General features: G+C 51.6%; 1 protein-coding gene across 1 annotated transcript in view; it reads right to left on the reverse strand.

Moving 5' to 3' along the window:
• Positions 1-184: 184 nt before the first annotated feature.
• Positions 185-20,383, reverse strand: part of RIMS4 (regulating synaptic membrane exocytosis 4) — a 70,132-nt gene continuing 49,933 nt past the window's right edge. The window contains exons 3-6 of the mRNA XM_020911476.2: positions 10,925-11,037; positions 10,542-10,643; positions 9,791-9,930; positions 185-4,699 (exon numbers count right to left, since the gene is read on the reverse strand). Coding sequence (XP_020767135.1) covers positions 4,481-4,699; positions 9,791-9,930; positions 10,542-10,643; positions 10,925-11,037 — 574 coding nt within the window. The 3' untranslated portion in view covers positions 185-4,480. The remainder of the gene's footprint in view (positions 4,700-9,790; positions 9,931-10,541; positions 10,644-10,924; positions 11,038-20,383) is intronic.

The following is a 20,383-nucleotide window of genomic DNA, read 5'->3' on the forward strand; positions in this document are numbered from 1 at the left end:
CTGTAAAATGGGTTCACCCAGTGCCATTTCCTCCTGTGCATCTCTGGAAGTGGTCCCGGGATGGGCCCCAGACCCATAAACGGACACTAACAAAGCTGACATCCCACAGCACTCAGGTCATTAAAATTAACGGCCCTCAGCATCCCAGAGAGAACTGCATCAACACAAAACAGAGCAGGCTGGGTTAGAAAAGCCAAAAACTTTAATTTTCAACATGAGCTACATGGTCATGAACACAATGCAACGTGACCTGCTCCAACCCAGGGGCCCCAGAAACCCTCCCTCCCCCAAAGCCTGAGGGGCTCCTGCTCCTGGAGAGGGAAGAGGGGAAAGGTGAATGGAGAATGGGCCTGAGGACCAGGGGTCTGCCTTCCTGCCACCCCCTCAGGAGGCAGTGGTGGGGTGAAAGGGCTCAGAGTTGATTCCAAGGCCCCGGTTCAAGTCTCCACTTTGCCCTCACAGAAGCTATGAGTCAAACGGGCACAGTCAGCGCCTCCCGGGTGGGGTTTGTGAGTCAGATGAGCTCATGGACCCGAAAGCTTTCCGTCCACTCAGAGGTGCCGCTATACAGACATGGGCTTCCTGGAGCCCAGACAAGTCGTTACAGGACAGTGGGAGATGGAGTCGGGGCACCCCGTCCCCTGGGTCTGGCACAGGGCTGCTGCTCAATAAATAAATGCAGGTGGCCTTGCCTAACGCAACAGCTGTGCTCCAAGGGCAGCGGGGCTCAGCGGTGCCTCTCACCGCTGAGATGTGCCCATGAGCTCCAGATGTAAGGAGCTGGACTGTGGATCAGCTTGTCAAGTGCATGACCTCAACTCTGCTTTGCCCCGCACTGAAGAAAAGAGATCTGAACCGCTGGAGATCTGGGCTCAGCCATCAACTCACAGTGGGATCTTAGCGAGCACCTTCCCCTCCCCGGGCCTCAGCTTCTTCTGTAAAATGGGGCTGATAACTCACCCAGGCCCCCACTGACTGCCCAGGAGCTCTTGTGAGAGTACACGGGAGATTAAAGCACTTTGAAAACAAAAAGGTATGAAAAGCACTCTGAGAAGTTCCGTTGTTATTCCATCTGAAGGTTTGGGGGGGAAATGCCTTAAGGTGAGTACCACCGCCCCCCCTCACTCCCACACACCCCCAGGAAGTGGTGTCTGGCCCCTCCCTCAGAATGGTCCCAGAGGGGTTGTGGTCTCTGGAGTGGGGGGGAGTCCCCACTTAAGATCAAGACCAGGACCACGGCCTGCACAGCCTCACATCAGTCAAGGCAGACCCCCCAACCCCCACCCAAGAGAACAAGGTCTCTATGGCAACCCTTCCCCCCAAACCCAAGGCCCAGAAAAGCTACTGGCCCACTGAGATGCAAGCAAGCAGGGTCTAAAGATCACAGGTCCTTATGGCAGATGTGCCCAGGAGCAATGGTCTGCTGTCCCCTGGAGTAAGGACAGAGCGGCTTCTGCTCTGGCCTCATTGCTGAGGGGTCTTGTCTTGGGCAAGCCACTTACTGATGCTGAGCTTCGGTTTCCTGCCCTGTCAGATGGACAACAATCGGCACTGCCCATCTTTTCAAGGCCCCTGGGAGAAGGCCACGGAGAGAAGGGCAGAGGAAATATTGGGGGCGGGGGGAGATGGTGGCCCCACTTAGTCCTGCCCTGGCTCCAGCTCAGCCTCTGGGAGGTTGAGGAGGCCCAGATGGCCAGTGTTGTGAACTCACAGGTGACCCCAGGGGCCTGTGATCTCTTTGTTAAGATAGAAATCATTTCACTGATGGTCCCAAAGCCCCTTTCCTTTTAGTGTGACAGGCAGATTCCAGAGAAGAAAAGTGGAGATGACTCCCTCCCACTGTACTCCAGCATGTGACCTTTGGCCCAGAGACTGAAAAAAGAACCACCATCCCCTAGAGACCCCCAGGTCCCCCAACACCCCTAATTCCCCCAGTGCCACCCTCTCAGCTCCTCTCCGAATGGGGGAGTTTGAGCTGGCAAAGGATCAGACAGGAGCGGGCCGGAAGGTTCCCCAGCCACTCCCTCCCCAAGCCCCCATCCCTGGGTGAGGACAGATGGGGCGGGGAGGGGGGGTCCCTACACTCAATGGTCGGAGCCCCTTGGAAGGCGGCCATGTGCTCACAACGATGATACAAAGAAAGAGGGCTCCAGCCCCCATGCCATGCCACCCCTCCGGGAGGTGAGCTGAGAAACCACAGAACGAACAGAAAGTCATTGAGGGGGGCCCTCGGTGACCACCCTCAGGATGTTATTGCTTTGGAGCGCCTTCTCTCTTTATAAAGGCTGTGCAGGCCCACCCCCCACCAGGGCGGGCTCAGGTTGGGGAGCAAGGCTGTGCCCCCCCTGTCCTCAGGTTGGGACAGCCAGGCCCCACCCCGGCTTTGAAATGCTACCCCTGAACTACCAGAGCAATGACAGCTGGAGAGAGAAGGCGCTCTCCTGGCTCAAAATATTCCGAATGGTGAGTAATAAACAAACGGCAGAGAAATCACACTGGTTTTTTTTAAAAAAAAAAAAAAGCACAGGGGAGGGGCCAATTCTGAACCCCGCTGCCTCCGCCCCAGCCTTGGGATTTCAGTTTCAGAAGGCCTCCTGAACCAAGGAGGGAGCGCCTCCATCTCCCCATGCCCATGCAGCGGGGGCGCTATAACTCAACCAGGACTTCAAAGGATGCCCAGGGCTGGGAACAGGCCAGGGGAGAAGGGAGTTCCAGGTGGAAGGACTCACCTGGTCCACAGCCTAAAGGGGGGGGTGGGGTGGGGAGTGGGGACAAGGTGGGACAGAACATAGTCGGGCAATCCTCAGTGGAAAGCCACCTCCTCTGATGGAGCCCAGGCCCCCTCTGCCAAGGCCCACATCCTCAGAAGCGCTTCCTAAATAAAATCAGTCCCAAGGGTAATAAATCAGAACATCTGAGTGTCAGGGGCGGCTCTGGCTACAACCCTACATGAGGAGGGGGAGGAAAGAGAGGAGGAGGAGAAGGAGGAGGGGCCAGCCTCCCCTGAACCAGGTCCAGGCTTGGACCCAGGCCAGGCCGGCAGGGAGAAGGCTGCCTCCTGGAATTTTCTCCATCCCCTCTGTAAGGACTCTATGTGAAGCTAAGACCAGGCCCAGGGCCAGGCACTCTAAGCCTACCCGGCTAACCAAGACTACGTCCTACACAGCAGGACTAGGGAATGATGGGAGGGGTGTGGGGTGTGGGTGGCTGGGTGCCTCCCAGGGGAGGTGGCAGAAATGTGCTTCTACAGAAGGGACCAGCCTGCGTCCTCCCCGCATGCAAAAGGGCTTCCGAAGGCTCCGGGGAGGACCGGGCCGGGCAGGGCCGGGAAGGCAGCCCCCTGGGCCTGCTCAAGAAGGAATCTCCCCTTTCTCACACTCCTGTCTCGCCTCACTGTCTTTCTCTCCTTGAGCCAAGGTCACTGAGGCCGGAGCAGTGGGTTCTGCCCTTAGTACAGGATGGTTGGTTTAAAAAGACTAAAACTGGGGGGCTCGGGTGCCTCCCCAGGCCCTTAGCCTGGAGGCAGAGGGCCAGACAAGATGACCTTTGACCTCATTCCACAAGGAGGGATTCTCCTACCTGGGAATTCCTTGCCTTGGCACCATCAGTCCCAATCCCAGCTTTCTTCAGAATCCCTCTCCAAACCAGCATCCCCCAAATTCAGAGACTGGTGAGCTCTCTGGGGCTGGGGTTCTCGAAAATCAGGGTCCCGCAGCTCCTCGGTCGAAACACAGCCAACAGAGTTCTTTCCAGTCCGCCCACAGTGTGCAAACTAGCTTCTTACAACCCCACTGAGCCAGTGCTCTGGGGGTCCCTGCCAGTCCCCGGGCAGCCCCTTCCTTTCCCCTGGTCCCTGCTGGACCCCGTGTCCTAGAGCCGGGACGGACAGATGGACTCAAACAGTCGGCGGCAGAGCTCCTTCCATGGGCAGGCGGAGGGAGGCCCGAGCTCCTCTTCAAGTCGGGGACGCGGGGCCCCCGGAGCTGGCGCCGGATCCTTGCAAAGCTGCCCCGTAGGCTCGGGGGGCAGGAGTAGCTGCCTGAACCCGGTGCCGCAGGAAAGACACTTGCTGGTAATTGGCACCATGGAGATGACCGCTGGGTTCTGGACGTGACTCCGGGCAGCGAGCTTCCAAGGAGGCAAAAAGAGGGTGCGGTCGGACAGAGTCGGGGGCAGGAGGATGGTGTGCCCTGCCGCCTCGATCTTTCCGTTCTCCGGACTGCAGACACATCCACCAGGTCAAGAACCGGCCAAGTCAAAAGTGCAGCCAATCCCATCGGGAGAGGGAAGGTCTCGGGGAATAGGAGGCAAAGAAGGGGTGAGGAGGGGCCCTGGGGGGTCAGGTCTCCCCATTCAGCTTCCCCACTGGGTGGGGGAGAACCCCGGCCTCCTCTGTTCAATATGCCCCGGGGCCTGGGGTCCCAGGTCGGGGCTGGGCGGTCTCCGGACCATCTCGGGGAGCCCCTCCCCCTCCCCGGCACTAAGATCGCTCGCCGCAGGGCCCCACGGTGCTCTCGAGGGACAGCTGGGATGCCTGCCGGAGCAGGGGGCCCGTGGCTGGGTCCACCATGGAGGAGGTGGGGAAGAGCTTGTACCAGCCCACGGCCAGGGTGGTCAAGTCCAGCTCCTCCAGCAGCACGCGGGCCACGCCCATGAACTGCTTCCGCTCCATCCGCCCGTAGTTGCCCCACACGATCACCTGCGGGGCAAGAGACACCGTGGTTCGGATCCTGCCAACGCCGCTCACAGGCCCAGAAACGGAACCTGGGGTCACCGCGTGCCTTATTCGTCTCCGAGGCCCGGGAGTCCACCACCCTAAAATGGCTCAGGTCCCACCAGACGCTCCTGGATGATGGGCTGCTTGCCTCCAATCTTGCTCTTTCTTTCCACCTACCCCATCTTTGAGGCACAGACTTGATGGCTGACCCTACACTGTGAGTGTCCTACCTACCCCCCTCATCCATCTGCCCTCTGCTTCCAGATCCTCAGAAATAAAGGTTTTAAAAGGGGTTAGTAGTTGAGACTTCTCTAGTAGTCCAGTGGCTAAGACTCCACTCTCCCAATGCAGGGCCTGAGCTGGTCCCTGGTTGGGGAACTGGATCCCACATGCCCCAACTAAGACCTGGCACAGACAAATAAAGAAAATAAATAAGATTTTTTAAAAACTTTAAATAATTTTAAAAAATAAAAGTGGTTAGTAGAGCAGCCACATGTAAATCAATACAATTAGAACACTCTCTCACAGCATATACAAAAGTAAACTCAAAATGGTTTAAACACCTAAAACATGACACCATCAAACTCCCAGAAAAGAACTTAGGCAAAACATTCTCTGACATAAACAGTAGCAATATTTTCATAGATCGCTTGCCCAAGGCGAAAGAGAGAAAAGCAAAAATAAACAAGTGGGACCTAATCAAACGTAGAAAAAACTTTTCCACAACAAAGGAAACCATCAAAAAACATAAAGACAAGTGACAGGAATGGGAGAAAATACTTGCAGATAGTAAGACTGACAAAGGGTTAATATCCAAAATGGATAAACAACTCATACAACTCAATATTGGGGGAAAAACAATTAAAAAATGGGCAGATGACCTAAACAGATCTTTTTCCAAAGAAGACATACAGATGGCCAATGGGCACATGAAGAGATGCTCAACATCACTGTTAGAAAAATGCAAATCAAAAACCACAATGAGGTATCACCTCACACCAGACAATACGGCCATCATCAAAACGTCTACACACAATAAATGCTGGAGAGGACAGGGAGAAAAGGGAATCCTCCTCTGCTCTTCATGAGAATGTAAATTGGTACAGCCACTATGGAGGGTCCTTAAAAAGTTTAAACTAGAGCTACCATATGATCCAGCAATCCCACTCCTGGGCATATATCTGGAAAAAGATGAAAATTCTAATTTGAAAACATACATGTACCCCAATGTTCACAGCAGCACTATTTACAACAGTCAAGACATGGAAACCATCCAAGTGCTCATCAACAGACCACTGGCTTAAGAAGATATGATATGTATACACACACACACACACACACACACACAAAATGGAATATTACTCAGCTTTAAAAACAATGAAATACTGCCATTTGCAGCAAGGTGAATAGACCTAGAATATATTATAGTTGGTGAAGAAGTCAGACAGAGAAAGACAAATACTATATGATATCACTTAAATGTGGAATCTAGAAAAATAACACAAATGAATGTATATACAAAACTGAAATAGACTCACAGACACAGAGAACAAGTTATGGTTACCAAAGGGGAAGGGAAGGAAAGGAAGGGAGGGACAAATTAGGAGCATGGGATCAACAAAGTACCATATATAAAATAGAAAAGCAACAAGGATTTACTGTATAGCATAGGGGACTATGGGCTTCCCTGCTGGTTCAGATGGTAAAGAATCCACCTGCAATGTGGGAGACCTGGGTTTGATCCCTGGGTTGGGAAAATCCCCCGGAGGAGGGCATGGCAACCCACTCCAGTATTCTTGCCTGGAGAATCCACATGGACAGAGGAGCCTGGTGGGCTACAGTCCATGGGGTTGCAAAGAGCTGGACACAACTGAGCAACTAAGCGTGCACACAAACATATAGGGGAGTATACTCAGTATCTTGGAATAACCTATAGTAGAATAAAATCTGAAAAAACAAAGTGAATCACTTTGGTGCACATTGGAAAGTAACACAACATTGTAAATCAATTATACTTCAGTTTTTTAAAAGTGGCTGCCACATGTAGAACACACATACTAGCCTCCTTCTGCTTTTCCAACAGACTCATCTGTGCAGCACCTTCCCCACTCCTCATTCTACCTTCCTCTTAGAGCGGCCAGACAGGTGCTCTCTGTGGCTGTCGGACCCTCATTTGCTCTCCTCAGGTTCTAATGCCCCTCTCTAAACGTGGGCTGGCTTATCGCTCACAAGACCTACTGTCTTGACGCACATACTTCAGGGTCAGACATATGTAGGGTCAAGTTCCAGTCTTGTCTAGGTCGTTTTGGGCCAAGTCACTGAGCCTCACCGAGACTCAGGGTTCTTGTTTGTAAATGGAATCATCCACACTCAGCTTACCTGGCGGGTGAGGATCACAGGAGATAATAAATGTGGAGGCTCACTGTAAGCTGTAAGCCGTTCCTCAAGCATGCAGAGAGATAGGCAAACAACACGGGCCACGGCTATTGGTTACTGCATGTCAGGAACTGTTCTAAGGCTAAACCAGCCCTAGATTCAGTCTTCCCAACAACACTATAAAACAGGATTCTGATTTCACAGCTGTTTAAACTGGGGCTCAGGGAGGTTAAATCATTTGCCCGAGGTCACTCAACTAATAAGCTGTCAATGCCCCCTTGGTAACTGATCGGACACCATGTGTAAAACTGTGAGCTAGTGGGAGCTGCTGTGGAGCACAGGGAGCCCAGCGTGGTGCTCGGTGGTCACCTAGGGGGCTGGGGAGTGGGAGGGAGGCCCCGGAGGGAGGGGATATATGTACACAGAAGGCTGAGTCACTCCGTATACAGCAGAAACGAACAGAACATTGTACGGCAACTATATCCTCAATTAAAAAAAAAAAAAGCAGCCCAAGTCTGAGTGTGTGAATGGATCTGTTATCATCGGTGTTATGGGCTTAACTGCATGCCCCTCAATTTCATATTGAAGCCCTAACTCCAGAACGTGACTGTATTTGGAGACTGGTCCTTTAAGGTGATTACATTAAAACGGGCCATTAGTGTCGCATGTGATTTTAACTGGTGTTGTCATAAGAACAGAAGATTAGGACACACAGTCAGACACCAGGAATGCCTGGGTGTAGAAAAAGAACCGTATGAGTTCACAGCAAGAAGGTGGCCATCTACAAGCCAAGGAGAGAGGCCTCAGAAGAAACATAACTTGTGACACTTTGATCTTGGACTTCTAGCCTCCAGAACTGTAAGAAGTAAACTTCTGTTATCTAAGACCCCAGGTCTATGGTATTTTGTTATGGCAGCTTTAGCAGATGAACACAGCTGGCATCACTCAATTGTTGTGGGTCTGTCTTGCCCTGACATTAGTCAGAAGGCTCAGCAGCAAGAACCCACATGCCATATTTTTATTTCTCTATCTTTCTGCATCCCAGACAGGTTGTGCTCTGGAGCTTCTACAAAGATGCTCAGGCCGGAAAACACAGGTGTGGCCCCCAGATGGTCTTCTGGTTGTTTTAAATTGTCTTTGACTACCTCTAGATCAGAAAGATTTTTCCAAACTTTATTCTGACTGATATATACAGCAAGATAGACATTTAAATCATCATCCAATGAACACGTGAGATTCACAACTGAAGCACGTGGTTCCACCAAATAAGACTTGCCTTACTAAGAATGAGAAATGTTTTCTTTCCTAGTCCTATTTTCCATTTCTTTCCTATTTCCTATTCCATTCCATTAAAAAAAACAAAACAACCACTAAACCAAGTTCATAAATTGCTGATGGGTCACAACCTACAAATTGAAAGACTGTGTCCTAGACAGGACTTGGACTTTTCAGTTTGCCAAAAGCCCACTGTCTTGGAGACGTGTAACACCTTGGCCCTACCCTTGTGTGTTCTGCCTGTTCAGGTTACGAGAAAGAGACTGAGGTGTAAACTAGAGATGCCCAAATAGCAGCTCTGAGGGACCTCCCTGGTGGTCAAGTGGCTAAGACTCCACACTCTCAATGCAGGGCGTCCGAGTGTGATTCCTGGTCAACTAGGGAACTAGATCCCACATGCCACAACTAAGAGTCCACGTGCTGCACTGGGACCTAGAGTGGCCAAAAAAATAAGTATTTTCAAAAACAAAGACAAACAAACAAAAACAAACGGCAGCTCAAAGAGAGTAGGCATGTGGCTCCTAAGGCATCCAGCCTGGGCCCTGCCGACCCCACGATGGGCAGCTATCGCTAGTTTCAGCAAACATCTTTTGTTGTTTTTTGTTTAGTTGCTGAGTTGCTTCTGACCCCATGGACTGTAACCTGTCAAGTTCCTCTGTCCATGAGATTTCCCAGGCAAGAGTACTAGAGTATATTGCCATTTCCTTCTTCAAACCTATGTCTCCTGCATTAGCAAATGGATTCTTTTCTGCTGAACTACCAAGGAAGCCCTAGGTGACCACTGCTGCTGCTGCTAAGTCGCTTCAGTCGTGTCCGACTCTGTGCGACCCCATAGACGGCAGCTCACCAGGCTCCCCCGTCCCTGGGATTCTCCAGGCAAGAACACTGGAGTGGGTTGCCATCTCCTTCTCCAATGCATGAAAGTGAAATGTGAAAGTGAAGTTGCTCAGTCATGTCCGACTCTTAGCGACCCCATGGACTGCAGCCTACCAGGCTCCTCCGTCTATGGGATTCTCCAGTCAAGAGTACTGGAGTGGGGTGCCATTGCCTTCTCCAAGGTGACCACTAGGATCTTCCTAAAAGTCAGGGAGCCAAAGATCTCTGGATCCTCAAAAGGCTTTCAGTCTATTAGCACTGCACTCCATGCTAAGCCCCTGGCCTCCAGAGGCTGGTGATGATGGTGATCATCATTACTACAGGCCAAACTTGCAAATACCTTTTCGCACGAAGCACGCATTCCGCTGGTAACTACCAGTGGCTACTGTTACCATCCCCATTTTACAGATAAAGAAGCTGAGGCTCAGAAAGGAACTTGCTCCAAGTCACACCACAAATGGTGGCGCTCAGATCCACCAGAGTGCCCTGCTTTCTCCAGGTGAGGCCCTGCAGAGGGCACCCCCCTGCCCGCCCCTGGCCCCTCACCTGCAGGACTTTGCCCTGGGGACTCTCAGGAAACAGCAGCACCTGATTATACAGCGGGTCCAGCGACTTGCGAGCGACTTTGGTCTTCTTCTTGGCAATGCAGACGCCGTTCTCCAGCAGGTAGGCCTTGATGTAGGCCGCTAAGGACAGAGGTCAGCAGGGTGAGCTGTAGCTTGGGCCTCCAATGGTGGGCAAAGGGTGCAGCAAAGAGACCCACTGCTGGGGATCGGGGTGCCTCCAGGGAGTCCAGGGACGAGGCAACAGGGGTGGGGTGCAGTCAGGGTTGGCTGGGGTCTACACTACCCTCTTGAGGGGTCCTGCCTGCCTGTCCCTTTGCCCACCCTTTCCCTCTCTCAGTCCCTGGCCTGCCCACCGTTCCTGGGCTTACACACTCATGGCTGACCCACTCACTCCGATGTTTGCTGAACACTCAAGGCATTCCATGCACCCTACCAGGTGCTAGGGTAGAATCACAAATGGTAGAACCACACACACACAAAAAAAAAACCAAAGATGGTCTCTGAACCTCCAGGAGCTCAGTGCAGTCAAGGAGGTGGACAAGGTCAATGGACAATTTCAACTGGGTCTCCAGAATAAATTCTAAACTGCCAGTGACACAGGAGTCACTAGCTTTAGGGGGAAGGAGACCCCCAGTTGGACACCATCTTCTCTCCTCTAGACCCAGCTACCCCTCGGGACATCCTCCCAGACCTCCACCCCCGCCTTGCAGACGGGTGGGCAGCCCCCACACCTGGCAGTGTCTTGGAGCCTGGCTTGGCCGTCAGACCCCGAGCCTGGATGATGTCCACTTCCAGCTGACCGTTCCGCTCCTGCAAGCCGATCTCCACGTCCCCTGCAACAGGCCCCAAGAGCTGAGACTGGGAAGCGGCTTGGAAGCTCCATCAAGGACTCAGCTCCTCCTCTCTGTTGAGGATGCAATTCCCTTCCCCTGCTCCCAGCCACAAACCAACCAGAACCAAACCCATGCCGAGTGCCCGGGCTCTGCAGAGCGCCTGGCAGATGCAACCTGGGCTCCAGGCCGAGTGCTCAGTGGATGTAACCCAGGCAGAGGAGAGACACAGGGCTTCTGGTGGGGACCCCCACCCACTTTGGAACAGGTCTTGGGACACTCACCCATCGGCGTGGTGGCCAGGGTCTGGCGGCCCACAAACTGTGCCGGTCCCATGCTGCCCAGGAAGTCACTGAACTGGGCATCTGATGCCAGGCAAACTCCCCCATAGTTAAGGCTGCAAGAAAGAATGAGACAAAAACAGACGTTCCCGGGGGCCAACTGAGGACTCGATGACTCAGGCAGTCAGCTCCAGAACCTCCCTAATTCCACAGCGATTCTATCCACATCCATCTCCCAGTCTCAGGCAGGCCAGTGTGCTCTCAGCTTCTTCCTTTCTACTTTAATGGCCCTAAAATCTCCGCTCTGACTCCAAAATTCTAGGGCTTAGTTTCTATGTCCTGTCTGACCTCTCCTTGCCAAGTGTCAGGTTCTTCTTCCATGAAATGGGCATGATGTCACTTGCCTTTCCAGGTAGGACTCTCAGGAGGTGATGCTTGTCCATGTCTGGCTCTATGGGTTAGGGCTGATACTCAGAGTGTGGTCCAGGGACCAGCAGCACTGCCCGGGAGCTAATTAGAACGGAAATGGTGGTCCACTCCACTCCCCAGCTGGTGAATCAGAAACTGCCTTTTAACATGAGCCCCAGAGGACTGGTTTGCACTGGACAGTTAAAAAAAGTACACCAGTGGCTCAGTCCCGGAGGTCCACGCTTGTCCTTGCCGTGGGGCTGCCAAATATCCACCCCCTTCCTCTGGGAACCAGATTTTAAATCTCCTTTGGGGAGCCCCCTCCTCAAGACATTGATTCCCGCGGAGCAGAGCAGACCCAGCTTCAGAGGCTCACATGGGCTCAGCCTGGCCAAGCAGGCCATTCCTTCCTTGGCCAGTGACTGGTTGAGAGTTGGGCGTCTCGCCCAAGCCCACAAGAATCGGCCTAGGAAGCTTTCTTTGAACTGTAGGAAGTGAGAGACTCTATTTTCTCATGAGATCTGCACCTAAGACAGAAGCCTGGAGCCTCTTGCTGTTCTCGTTGCCATCAGCAGCCCATGAAGGAGGCCATCACACAGGCAGCACTGCATAAGCTCCTGGATCAAACTCTACCTGAAGCAAGAGATACTTCTTTTTCTTTCTGGTTATGTAAGTCAACAACAACTATTATTATTTTGCTAAAGCCAATTTTAGGTTTTTCTTTCCCATCTCTGAAATGGGAATAATAACACTCCCGTCTCCTAGGTCTGATAAGTAGTTAATGAGTTATTGTTGTCGTTCGGTCACTCAGTCACGTCCGACTCTGCGACCCCATGGACTGCAGCACACCAGGATTCCCTGTCCTTCACCATCTCCTGCAGCTTGCTCAAACTCATGTCCATTGGGTCAGTGACGCCATCCACCCATCTCACCCTCTGTCGTCCTCTTCTCCTCCCGCCTTCAATCTTTCCCAGCATCAGGGTCTTTTCCAATGAGTCAGCTCTCTGCATCAGGTGGGCAAAGTACTGGAGCTTCAGCTTCAGCATCAGTCCTTCTAGTGAATATTCAGGGTTGATTTCCTTTAGGATTGACTGGTTTGATCTCCCTGCTGTCGAAGGGACTCTCAAGAGTCTTCTCCAACACCACAGCTTGAAAGCATCAATTCTTCAGCACTCAGCCTTCTTTATGGTCCAACTCTCACATCCATACATGACTACTGAAAAAACTTAGTGAGATCAGGCACTAAACACCAAGCTTGATGTACCTATTATCTTCAGAAGTAAAGCACTTGTAACCCATTTTGTCTTAGGATCCTCGCCACAGCTAAAGGAGGTTGAGGTTTTTTTCATTTTTTGTTTTTTTTAACCTTTATCAGTATTATTCATGTAAAGAGGCAGATTCGGCCCAGTCTGAAGCCAGAATTCACAGGGCAAAGTCAGCACATGGATACAACACCTTTAAGGCCAACCCTGGGTGACCTTCCACTTGGGCATGTTCCAAGAATCACAGTTAACTTTGAACAAGCACATCCTGTGCCAGATTTCACAGCAGCCTGTCACAGGGTCTTTTAGGAGGAAGGGGCAACTACCTCAGGCTTCGACTGAAGGCACTGCATGCTTCGTTTCCTGCCCTAAGAGCAGCCCCCCACCCTGTCCCCAGCTTCCTTCCAGGGGAACCTGCTGGGCTGTCAGCCTTGAAGGAGCCAGAGGGGTATCTGGTTTCACCCCGAGGATGTTCCCTTCTGCTTCCGAACCACTCTGTCCACCTTTGCTCCAGTTCTTCAGAGAGAATGACTCATTTACGGTCTTCTATGGCTGTACCCAGCTTTTCACACCCTAGACATGCTCCCTGGTGTTTGAACCACAGCTGTCTGCCTTTATACCTCGCTGCTAAATCACAAATCCTCACAGTTGGCAAAAGATTCACTCTCCAGCTCTGCAAATAGCTCCAGGAAAAGTGTCCTCTGACCCAATTTCACAGATTGGAAGACTGAGGCCTAGAGTGAGAAAGACAGCTGCCTGAGGACTAGAAAATGGCAGTGCCTGCTGCTCTACCAGGCCACTGCCCAATTCACGGCACCCAAGAGTATCTGCATCTTTACGTATAAAATTCCAAGCAAGCTGCAGGAACAAACAAGAGAAGACTCCATGCACAAAGAACTTACCGTTCTGCTGGGCAAACAAATGTGCTGCCCCCAAAGAAACAACTAAAGAGGACGACTGTCTTCTTACGAGACCACCAGTCCCCTACCTGCTCACCTTGGGTTGTGAGAGCTCAGAGGTCATCAGAAGAGAGGAATCACTGCAGAATGCAGTGGCCCAGAATGGACCAGGAAAGGAGAATTTGACCTGGGGGGCCGAAGGATACCCAGGGCCCAGTAACAAGGCGAGAGGAAAGGAGGTCACTTCCCACACACTATCTTCTCTCTACACTGAGCAGAGTCATCAGCAGGGGGTCCTGAGGGCCTCAGGACGGTGACACCACAAGGGTGAGGGAGCCCAGTAAGGAGCAGGAGAAAGTGCTTCTCTCCCAAGAGGGTGATGGAGACAAGGCAGGGGCAAGAGAGTCTAGTTCAGGACCTTGGAGAAGGTCAATGTTGCAGGTTCATACAATGTCACAGAACACAGCAAAGGACAGTCTCAGGAAAAAAAAGAGGGAAACCAATTGTTGTGGGCCTTTGGATGTTGAGGAGAAAAGGACTGTATTTACCCATGGATGATTTATAAGAGTGAAAATGGAAATTCTCTAAATATCTGAGAGCAGAGGAATCATAAGCACTCACTGGATTATTTTAAAAAAGAATAAAGGAGTTTGGCTAGGTGCAATGACCAGAACACCTGTGCTGAAGTTTGCATGAACAAAAAATAAATGTTTGTATTAAGTCATTGTTATTAACTCAGAGGTCATTGACTGAAGAGACTGGTTTGACTTAAACTAAGGCAGTACCTTGTCCCCTGATCAGAGCTGATAGATCCAGGGTGAGACAGCTGATCCAAATTCAGTGAAACAAAGACTCTGGGAAATTGAGAATCCTGAAGACAAACAGTCACAAGAACTGAGCCCTGCGAATGGCCTGCCCTCTCACAGAACCCCAAGACTCTCACAGCGGGTGATCTGGCCTTTCCTCCACGCTGGTTTCTTTTCCAGCTCAGCCTCCTGAAGGTCAGGAGTCCATTCTGTGAGGAGGGTCTGGGCTCCTGAAGCCCAAGAAACGGCAGTGCCTCATGGGTTCTAAGGCACCAAAGGGGCCCACCTCCCAGGCAGAGAAAGGCCTTCTAGAGCCTGAAATTGAAAGTTTCCTCCAACATCGTCACTGTCTGCTCCTCAGTGTCTGGTGGGATTGTGAGCAGACAATAGGGAACTGGCAGGCCTGGTAATTAGCGGTAATTGTTTATAATATCTGGGCGGCTGCCTGATTTCCCATCCCAGGGTGCCTCGCTGGCTGCCAAGGAACCAGGCTGACGCCCCAGAAACCTTGAATGGGTTATCCCCTCCTCCACAGGGCTAGAGGGAGGAAGAATCAAGTGGTGACAGGTCCCTGCTGGCCAGAAGACCAACTGCATCAGAGACCCTGCTCCAACTTGGGGGTCTTCCCGGGAGAAGGACAGAAGGCAGAAGCCACAGAGTCAGGGCTGCTCTAACTCCTCGTTGGTCAAGTGCTTGCTGTGTGATGTCTGGCCAGCTGTTGGTGTCTCTGCCCTTGAATCTTATCTGCAGATGTGCCCACACCGACCGTGGGACTGGGTACAGCCCTTCTTTCCTTTGCTGGCTGCCTGCACTATACCAGTTTTCAATGATTTGAAAATCTCTACTCAGAGGCTCCATTCCCAACGGGAAAGAGCATGCTGAATTACTATTAAGTGCCACATACTTGCTACTACTGAGACCAGGCCTTCCAGAGTAGGAACTCAATACACGTTTTTTTATTATTATTTTTTAAATTTTTGGCTCTTCTGGGTCTTCGTTGCTTTTACTGCCAAACCTTTGTGTGCTAAGTCGCTTCAGTCATGTCTGACTCTTTGTGACCTCATGCACTGTAGTGCACCAGGCTCCTCTGTCCGCGGGATTCCCCGAGTAGGAACACTGGAATGAGTTGCCATGCCCTGCTCCAGGGGATCTTCCCGGCCCAGGGATTGAACCCACATCTCATGGGCTGGCCCGGAAGTGGAAAGTGGAAGCTTTCCAGCCTACTGGCTGAGACTGAACTTTGGTATCATATAGACCTTGGATTCCAATGCTGTGCAACCTGGGGTAAGTTTGGTAACCTCTCTGAGCTGCATGTATAAAATCACCCAACTAAGTTGGAGAGAGTCAGTAGGATACTACAGGCAAGGTGCTTAGCAAATGTACACAGCATTGGCTGGATGAATAAAGGACTGGGACGCTGTGGCCAGCGGGTCTCTGCTGCCTGGCCTGGGAGAGCCTCTTCTCCCTCTCTGTGGTGTTTTCATGGTACTTCTGATTTCAAACCTAGTAGGAAGTGCAGTACCTGGGTGCCTGAGATGAAGCACAGGTCATCTGGGGGTAGGGTCGGGGGCGCGGCTACAGTAGCTGATTCTTCCAAGGGATGCATGTCACGCGGGCAGAGGCAGAGACCCGAAACGGGATTAAACCTTGTGTTCTGCTGGCCTTTTATTTTGTGTTAATGGTGAAATGAGATTTCCTGCCTCTCAAATCCTGTTAGTTTGGTTTGTGAGGCTGAAACCCATTGTCTTTTATTATTAACCTTTGAGCCCGGTTTGGCCCCTGGATTTTCCTGTTTTCCACGGTTAAAGAAATAATTGGGTTATTTGACGTCCACTCTGTTTTCCAGATGGATCGCCTGTCTCAACTCATCGGAAATTACAAGGCAGCCCAGCCCTCATGATGAGCATGGGTTATGTGGTCCTGAAAGGTTCACGGGTTCTCTGTTATCCATTCACTGCCTACCCCTACCTTTCCATCGCCCATCTGTCCCCCCTCCCACAGCCTCACAGAGGGTGCAATACAGCCAGTTCTGCTGTAACATGAAATATACATTCCTAAACACTACAGTGCAGGGCAAAGCCCTGCAGTCAAAATCACAGAGAGTATGGGGAAAATATGGTTAGGGGCACAACACCCCAAAAGTTTATCAACAATAAAAGACATAATAAAAATAGTAGCACAGTCTTACACCTGTAAAATGGTTAAGAAATGCATAGAATAGATTGGGGTACAAGGGATACATGTGTTTATTTATGGCTAAGTCCCTTTGCTGAAACTATCACAACACTGTTAATCGGCTATGCTGTTGTTCAGTCACTAAGTCACGTCTGACTCTTTGCGACCCCAAGGACTGCAGCATGCCAGGCTCCTCTGCCCTCCACTATCCCCTGGCGTTTACTCAGATTCATGTCCATTGAGTCGGTGACACTATCTAAGCATCCAATGTAAAAAAAGAAGCCTTTTAAAAATGAAATAAATGCGTAGATACTGCAATAAACATGGTGCTCTACCTTGAAGGCAGTTTGACATTTGCTTGTGGAAATGAGTGTCAGCAGGTCTGCAGTGTGAGTTACTGCGAAGTGGTGATGGAGGGCTCTCCAAATGGACGGGTGGGAACTTGTAACACCCGGTGTAGGGGGTGGGGGGCTGAGGGAGCAGGCAGATGCGAGGGCTGTGTTTCATGCAGCCCCTTACGGGTGTAGTTTCCTGAGTTCCCCTTTTGTTTCTCACGGATGAAATCACACCTGAGCAAAGGCAAAATTTATATTGTGCTCCAATTATTCCAGAATACTTGAATTATGCTGGAACAGATTTGCGTTTTCAAAACAAGCACTGTAGCAGAACTGACCATGTGCCAGGATATACAGCATCAGCCAACCCTGACTCCAGCTTCTCAAGCTTTCAGGACATTCCCAAACCTGCCTCCCGCTCCCACCCGTCCTGGGCCAAGAGAATGTAGCTCCTGAGCGTGAAGCCAAGGATTTGATTTATTTTTTATTGATCAAAAGCTTGCCATGAGCCAAGTGCTGATAGTACTAAGTTATCAATATTAACTCATTTAACAACTCTGTGCAAGCTAGATACTTCCTATATGAATACCCATTTTCCGGAAGGGGAAACCAAGTCACAGAAATGTTAAGTAACCTGACCAAGATCACACGGCTGGTAAGTGGCTGATCTGGGATCTGAACCTGGGAGTCTGGTTCCGGGGTTCATCTCAACCTGCTACACTGTCTCCATGTCCCAGGGGGACCTCAGGCTTCCCCGGGACAGATAGGGATCTGCAGTCTTGGCTCTGTGGTCAGGCAGGCCTGGATATGAGCCCTGATTCCCCCGACTCACTGGTCGTACAGACACAGCCTTTGCTGCCTAGACCCTGGGTCTGCTTTTCAGAGAAGCGGGAGTGAACAGCGGTACCACACCCTTGGTGCGACTGTAAGGATTACGTGAGATGAACGCCTTAGAACTGCTTCCGGTGTAGTCAAGTACTCAGCCAATACCAGTGCTTATAAAACAGAAGCAAACAAATCCCCATCTCCTAGCCGCTAGCCACATCCGGTGCCGGTTTGTCCTTTGGGCATGATGTCTGCAAAACAACAGAAGGGGCGAAGGGGAAGGAGGTTCTGACCACCGACCCGAACTCCCGGGCCTTCGGTGATGAAGCAGACAGCCTTGACCAGAAGCCTCCCTGAGGCTGGTTGCAGTGGCCCTGCCGTCAGCTCACACTCTGCTCTCCAGGGCTGTGGGCACCGTGACCCGGACACCCAGGGAGCCATGTGCCGATGACCCAAACACCACAGGACCACGAGGGGCAGAGGGAGGGAGGAGGGCCTCCGGCAGCCAGTGTGGAGAGCTGTGGGTTTACAGGGCGGATGTAGGATGCAGGAGGCTGTGGAGGGGAGGGAAGGAGAGGCATGCGTGTGTGTGCATGTGAGTGCATGCGTGCATGCATATGTGGGTACACAGTCCCAACCCATCACTCATCCAGATTTGCAGCACCCACTGCGGGCCAGGCCCCAGACTGAATAGGCACCAGACTCAAGTGCCTGGACAGACAGACATGTGTAACAAGTACAGCAGAACTGCTGGGCGCTGTGGTGGGGGAAGACTCGGCTGTGGAAGCTGCGGATGGAGGTAGAGGAGTGGCGGATTTCCCCTGCCCACTCCCAGGACGGACACTATCAATCAACCCCAACGCTCCCACCAAGCCTGGACTGGACTTCAGAACCCTTCCAACACAGCACTTCAGGGAGCCACAATCACTCAGATGGAGGTGGCACATGGGATAAAACTCATGTTCTTAGCTGAGATCTGGAGGAGGAATGAGTCAGGGGGCTAAGAGGGAGGAGGGGTAGGAAAGAGAGTGTCAGGGGGAGGGAGCAATGTACGCAAAGACCAGGAGGTGAGATGGAGGGCAGGGCAAGAGGTTCAGTGATGGAGCTGGGGCACACAGCTTGTGGGGGAAAGGGGGGAGGCTGGCAGAATCCAGAGAAAATAAGTGCTGAGTGACAGACCACCCAGTTCGGACCACAAAGGAGACTTGCAGGTATCCAGACAAGAGTGGTGAGTGGCCTCATGGCTGGGGGAAAGGGGGGATGGATGGAGTCAAGCACAATTGGGAGTGAAACGGTAGAGCCCAGTCAAGAGTTGGATACGGAGTGACAGAGAGCGAGAGGCGTCTGGGAGAGCCTTCTGGTGTGGGCAGCTGGAAGACAGTGGTGCTGTGCATTCAGAGAAGGTACTAGATTCTGCTGTCATCCCCCACATCCTCTGACTCCCACCATGTCGGTGCTCACAGACTTCTAACTGTTGGCACCTGCATCCCTCTAGCTACGTTTCTCTGGCCCACAAGGAATTTCTCTGGTCTCCGGAGCCCTCATTTCCAAAGGAAGGGCAGGAGACTTAACCGTGAGCAGCCGTCAACCAGTAACTAGTAAGAGTGGAAATATAAATACCCCAGCTCCCTGGCCTCCCAGGGAGTGACTCTCAGGCACCTGTGTCAGGCTGGTTCTGAGACCCCATCAAGGTTAAGCTCTGGATACACACAGTGGCAGCTGGCTTCTCAACACACGTTACTGGATGCCTCCCTTGCCCTGTCTCTCTTATGGGTTCCTCCACCATGTTTTCCAGAATCACCTTCCAAGTGAAATGCTTGCCCTCAAATCCATGTCTTGCGTCTGGTTTTGGGAAATCCAAACTGAAGCAGATGGTCACCAGGGAGTATCTCAGGATGGATGAGGGGTCTGGGGAGGTACCATTCTCCTGGCCCTTCCTCAGGAGTACTGAATCCTTGCCCTTTATCTGGGGAGATGCTCAGAGAGGTGGGGAGTGGGAGCTTGGCTGGTTGCCCAACTCATAGCTGTTCCCTTCCATCCTTAACATGCAGAACTAACTTTTCCATCAGGCAGAAAGGGGGGCACTGGGAAGGAAAACTATTCCCCAGTCCCCAGGGATAAACCATGACTGGTCCACCATGCTGAAGTCTGCAGAGGGTAAAAGATGGAGAGACCACTGAGCCACCAAACCATGCTGGAAGCATCCACCTCTGGAAATCCTGATAGACACAGTCATTAAATGAGGGAGGGAGTCGAGTAGAATGGTTAAGGGCAGACTCCAAATGCTAGATTTGAATCCCCAAAATTGATGTCACTCACTGGCTGTATGAAACTGTTAGTTGCTCAGTCATGTCTGACTCTTTGCAACCCCACAGACTGTAGCCCACCAGGCTCCTCCATCCATGGAATTCTCCAGGCAAGAATACTGGAGTGGGTTGCCATGCCCTCCTCCAGGGGATCTTTCTAACCCTGGGATCGAACCTGGGTCTCCTGCATTGCAGGCAGATTCTTTCCCGTCTGAGCCACCAGGGAAGCCACTCTGGCTATGTGACCTTGGGCAATTTAATTAACCTCTCTTGGCTTTCATTTCCTCATTTGTAACATGAGGATACTAACAGTTCCAGGGTTAGCAGGTTACTGGGAGAATTAAATGAGTCAATAAATGTAAAAACAGTTAGCACAGTGTTTGCCCATAGCAAGTGCTCTTATAAAGTGTTCGCTCTAGAACATAAGTACCCTTAAGCCAGAGCTT

Source organism: Odocoileus virginianus, chromosome 9, assembly GCF_023699985.2.
Source record: "Odocoileus virginianus isolate 20LAN1187 ecotype Illinois chromosome 9, Ovbor_1.2, whole genome shotgun sequence".
In the NCBI taxonomy this organism is placed as follows: domain Eukaryota; kingdom Metazoa; phylum Chordata; class Mammalia; order Artiodactyla; family Cervidae; genus Odocoileus; species Odocoileus virginianus.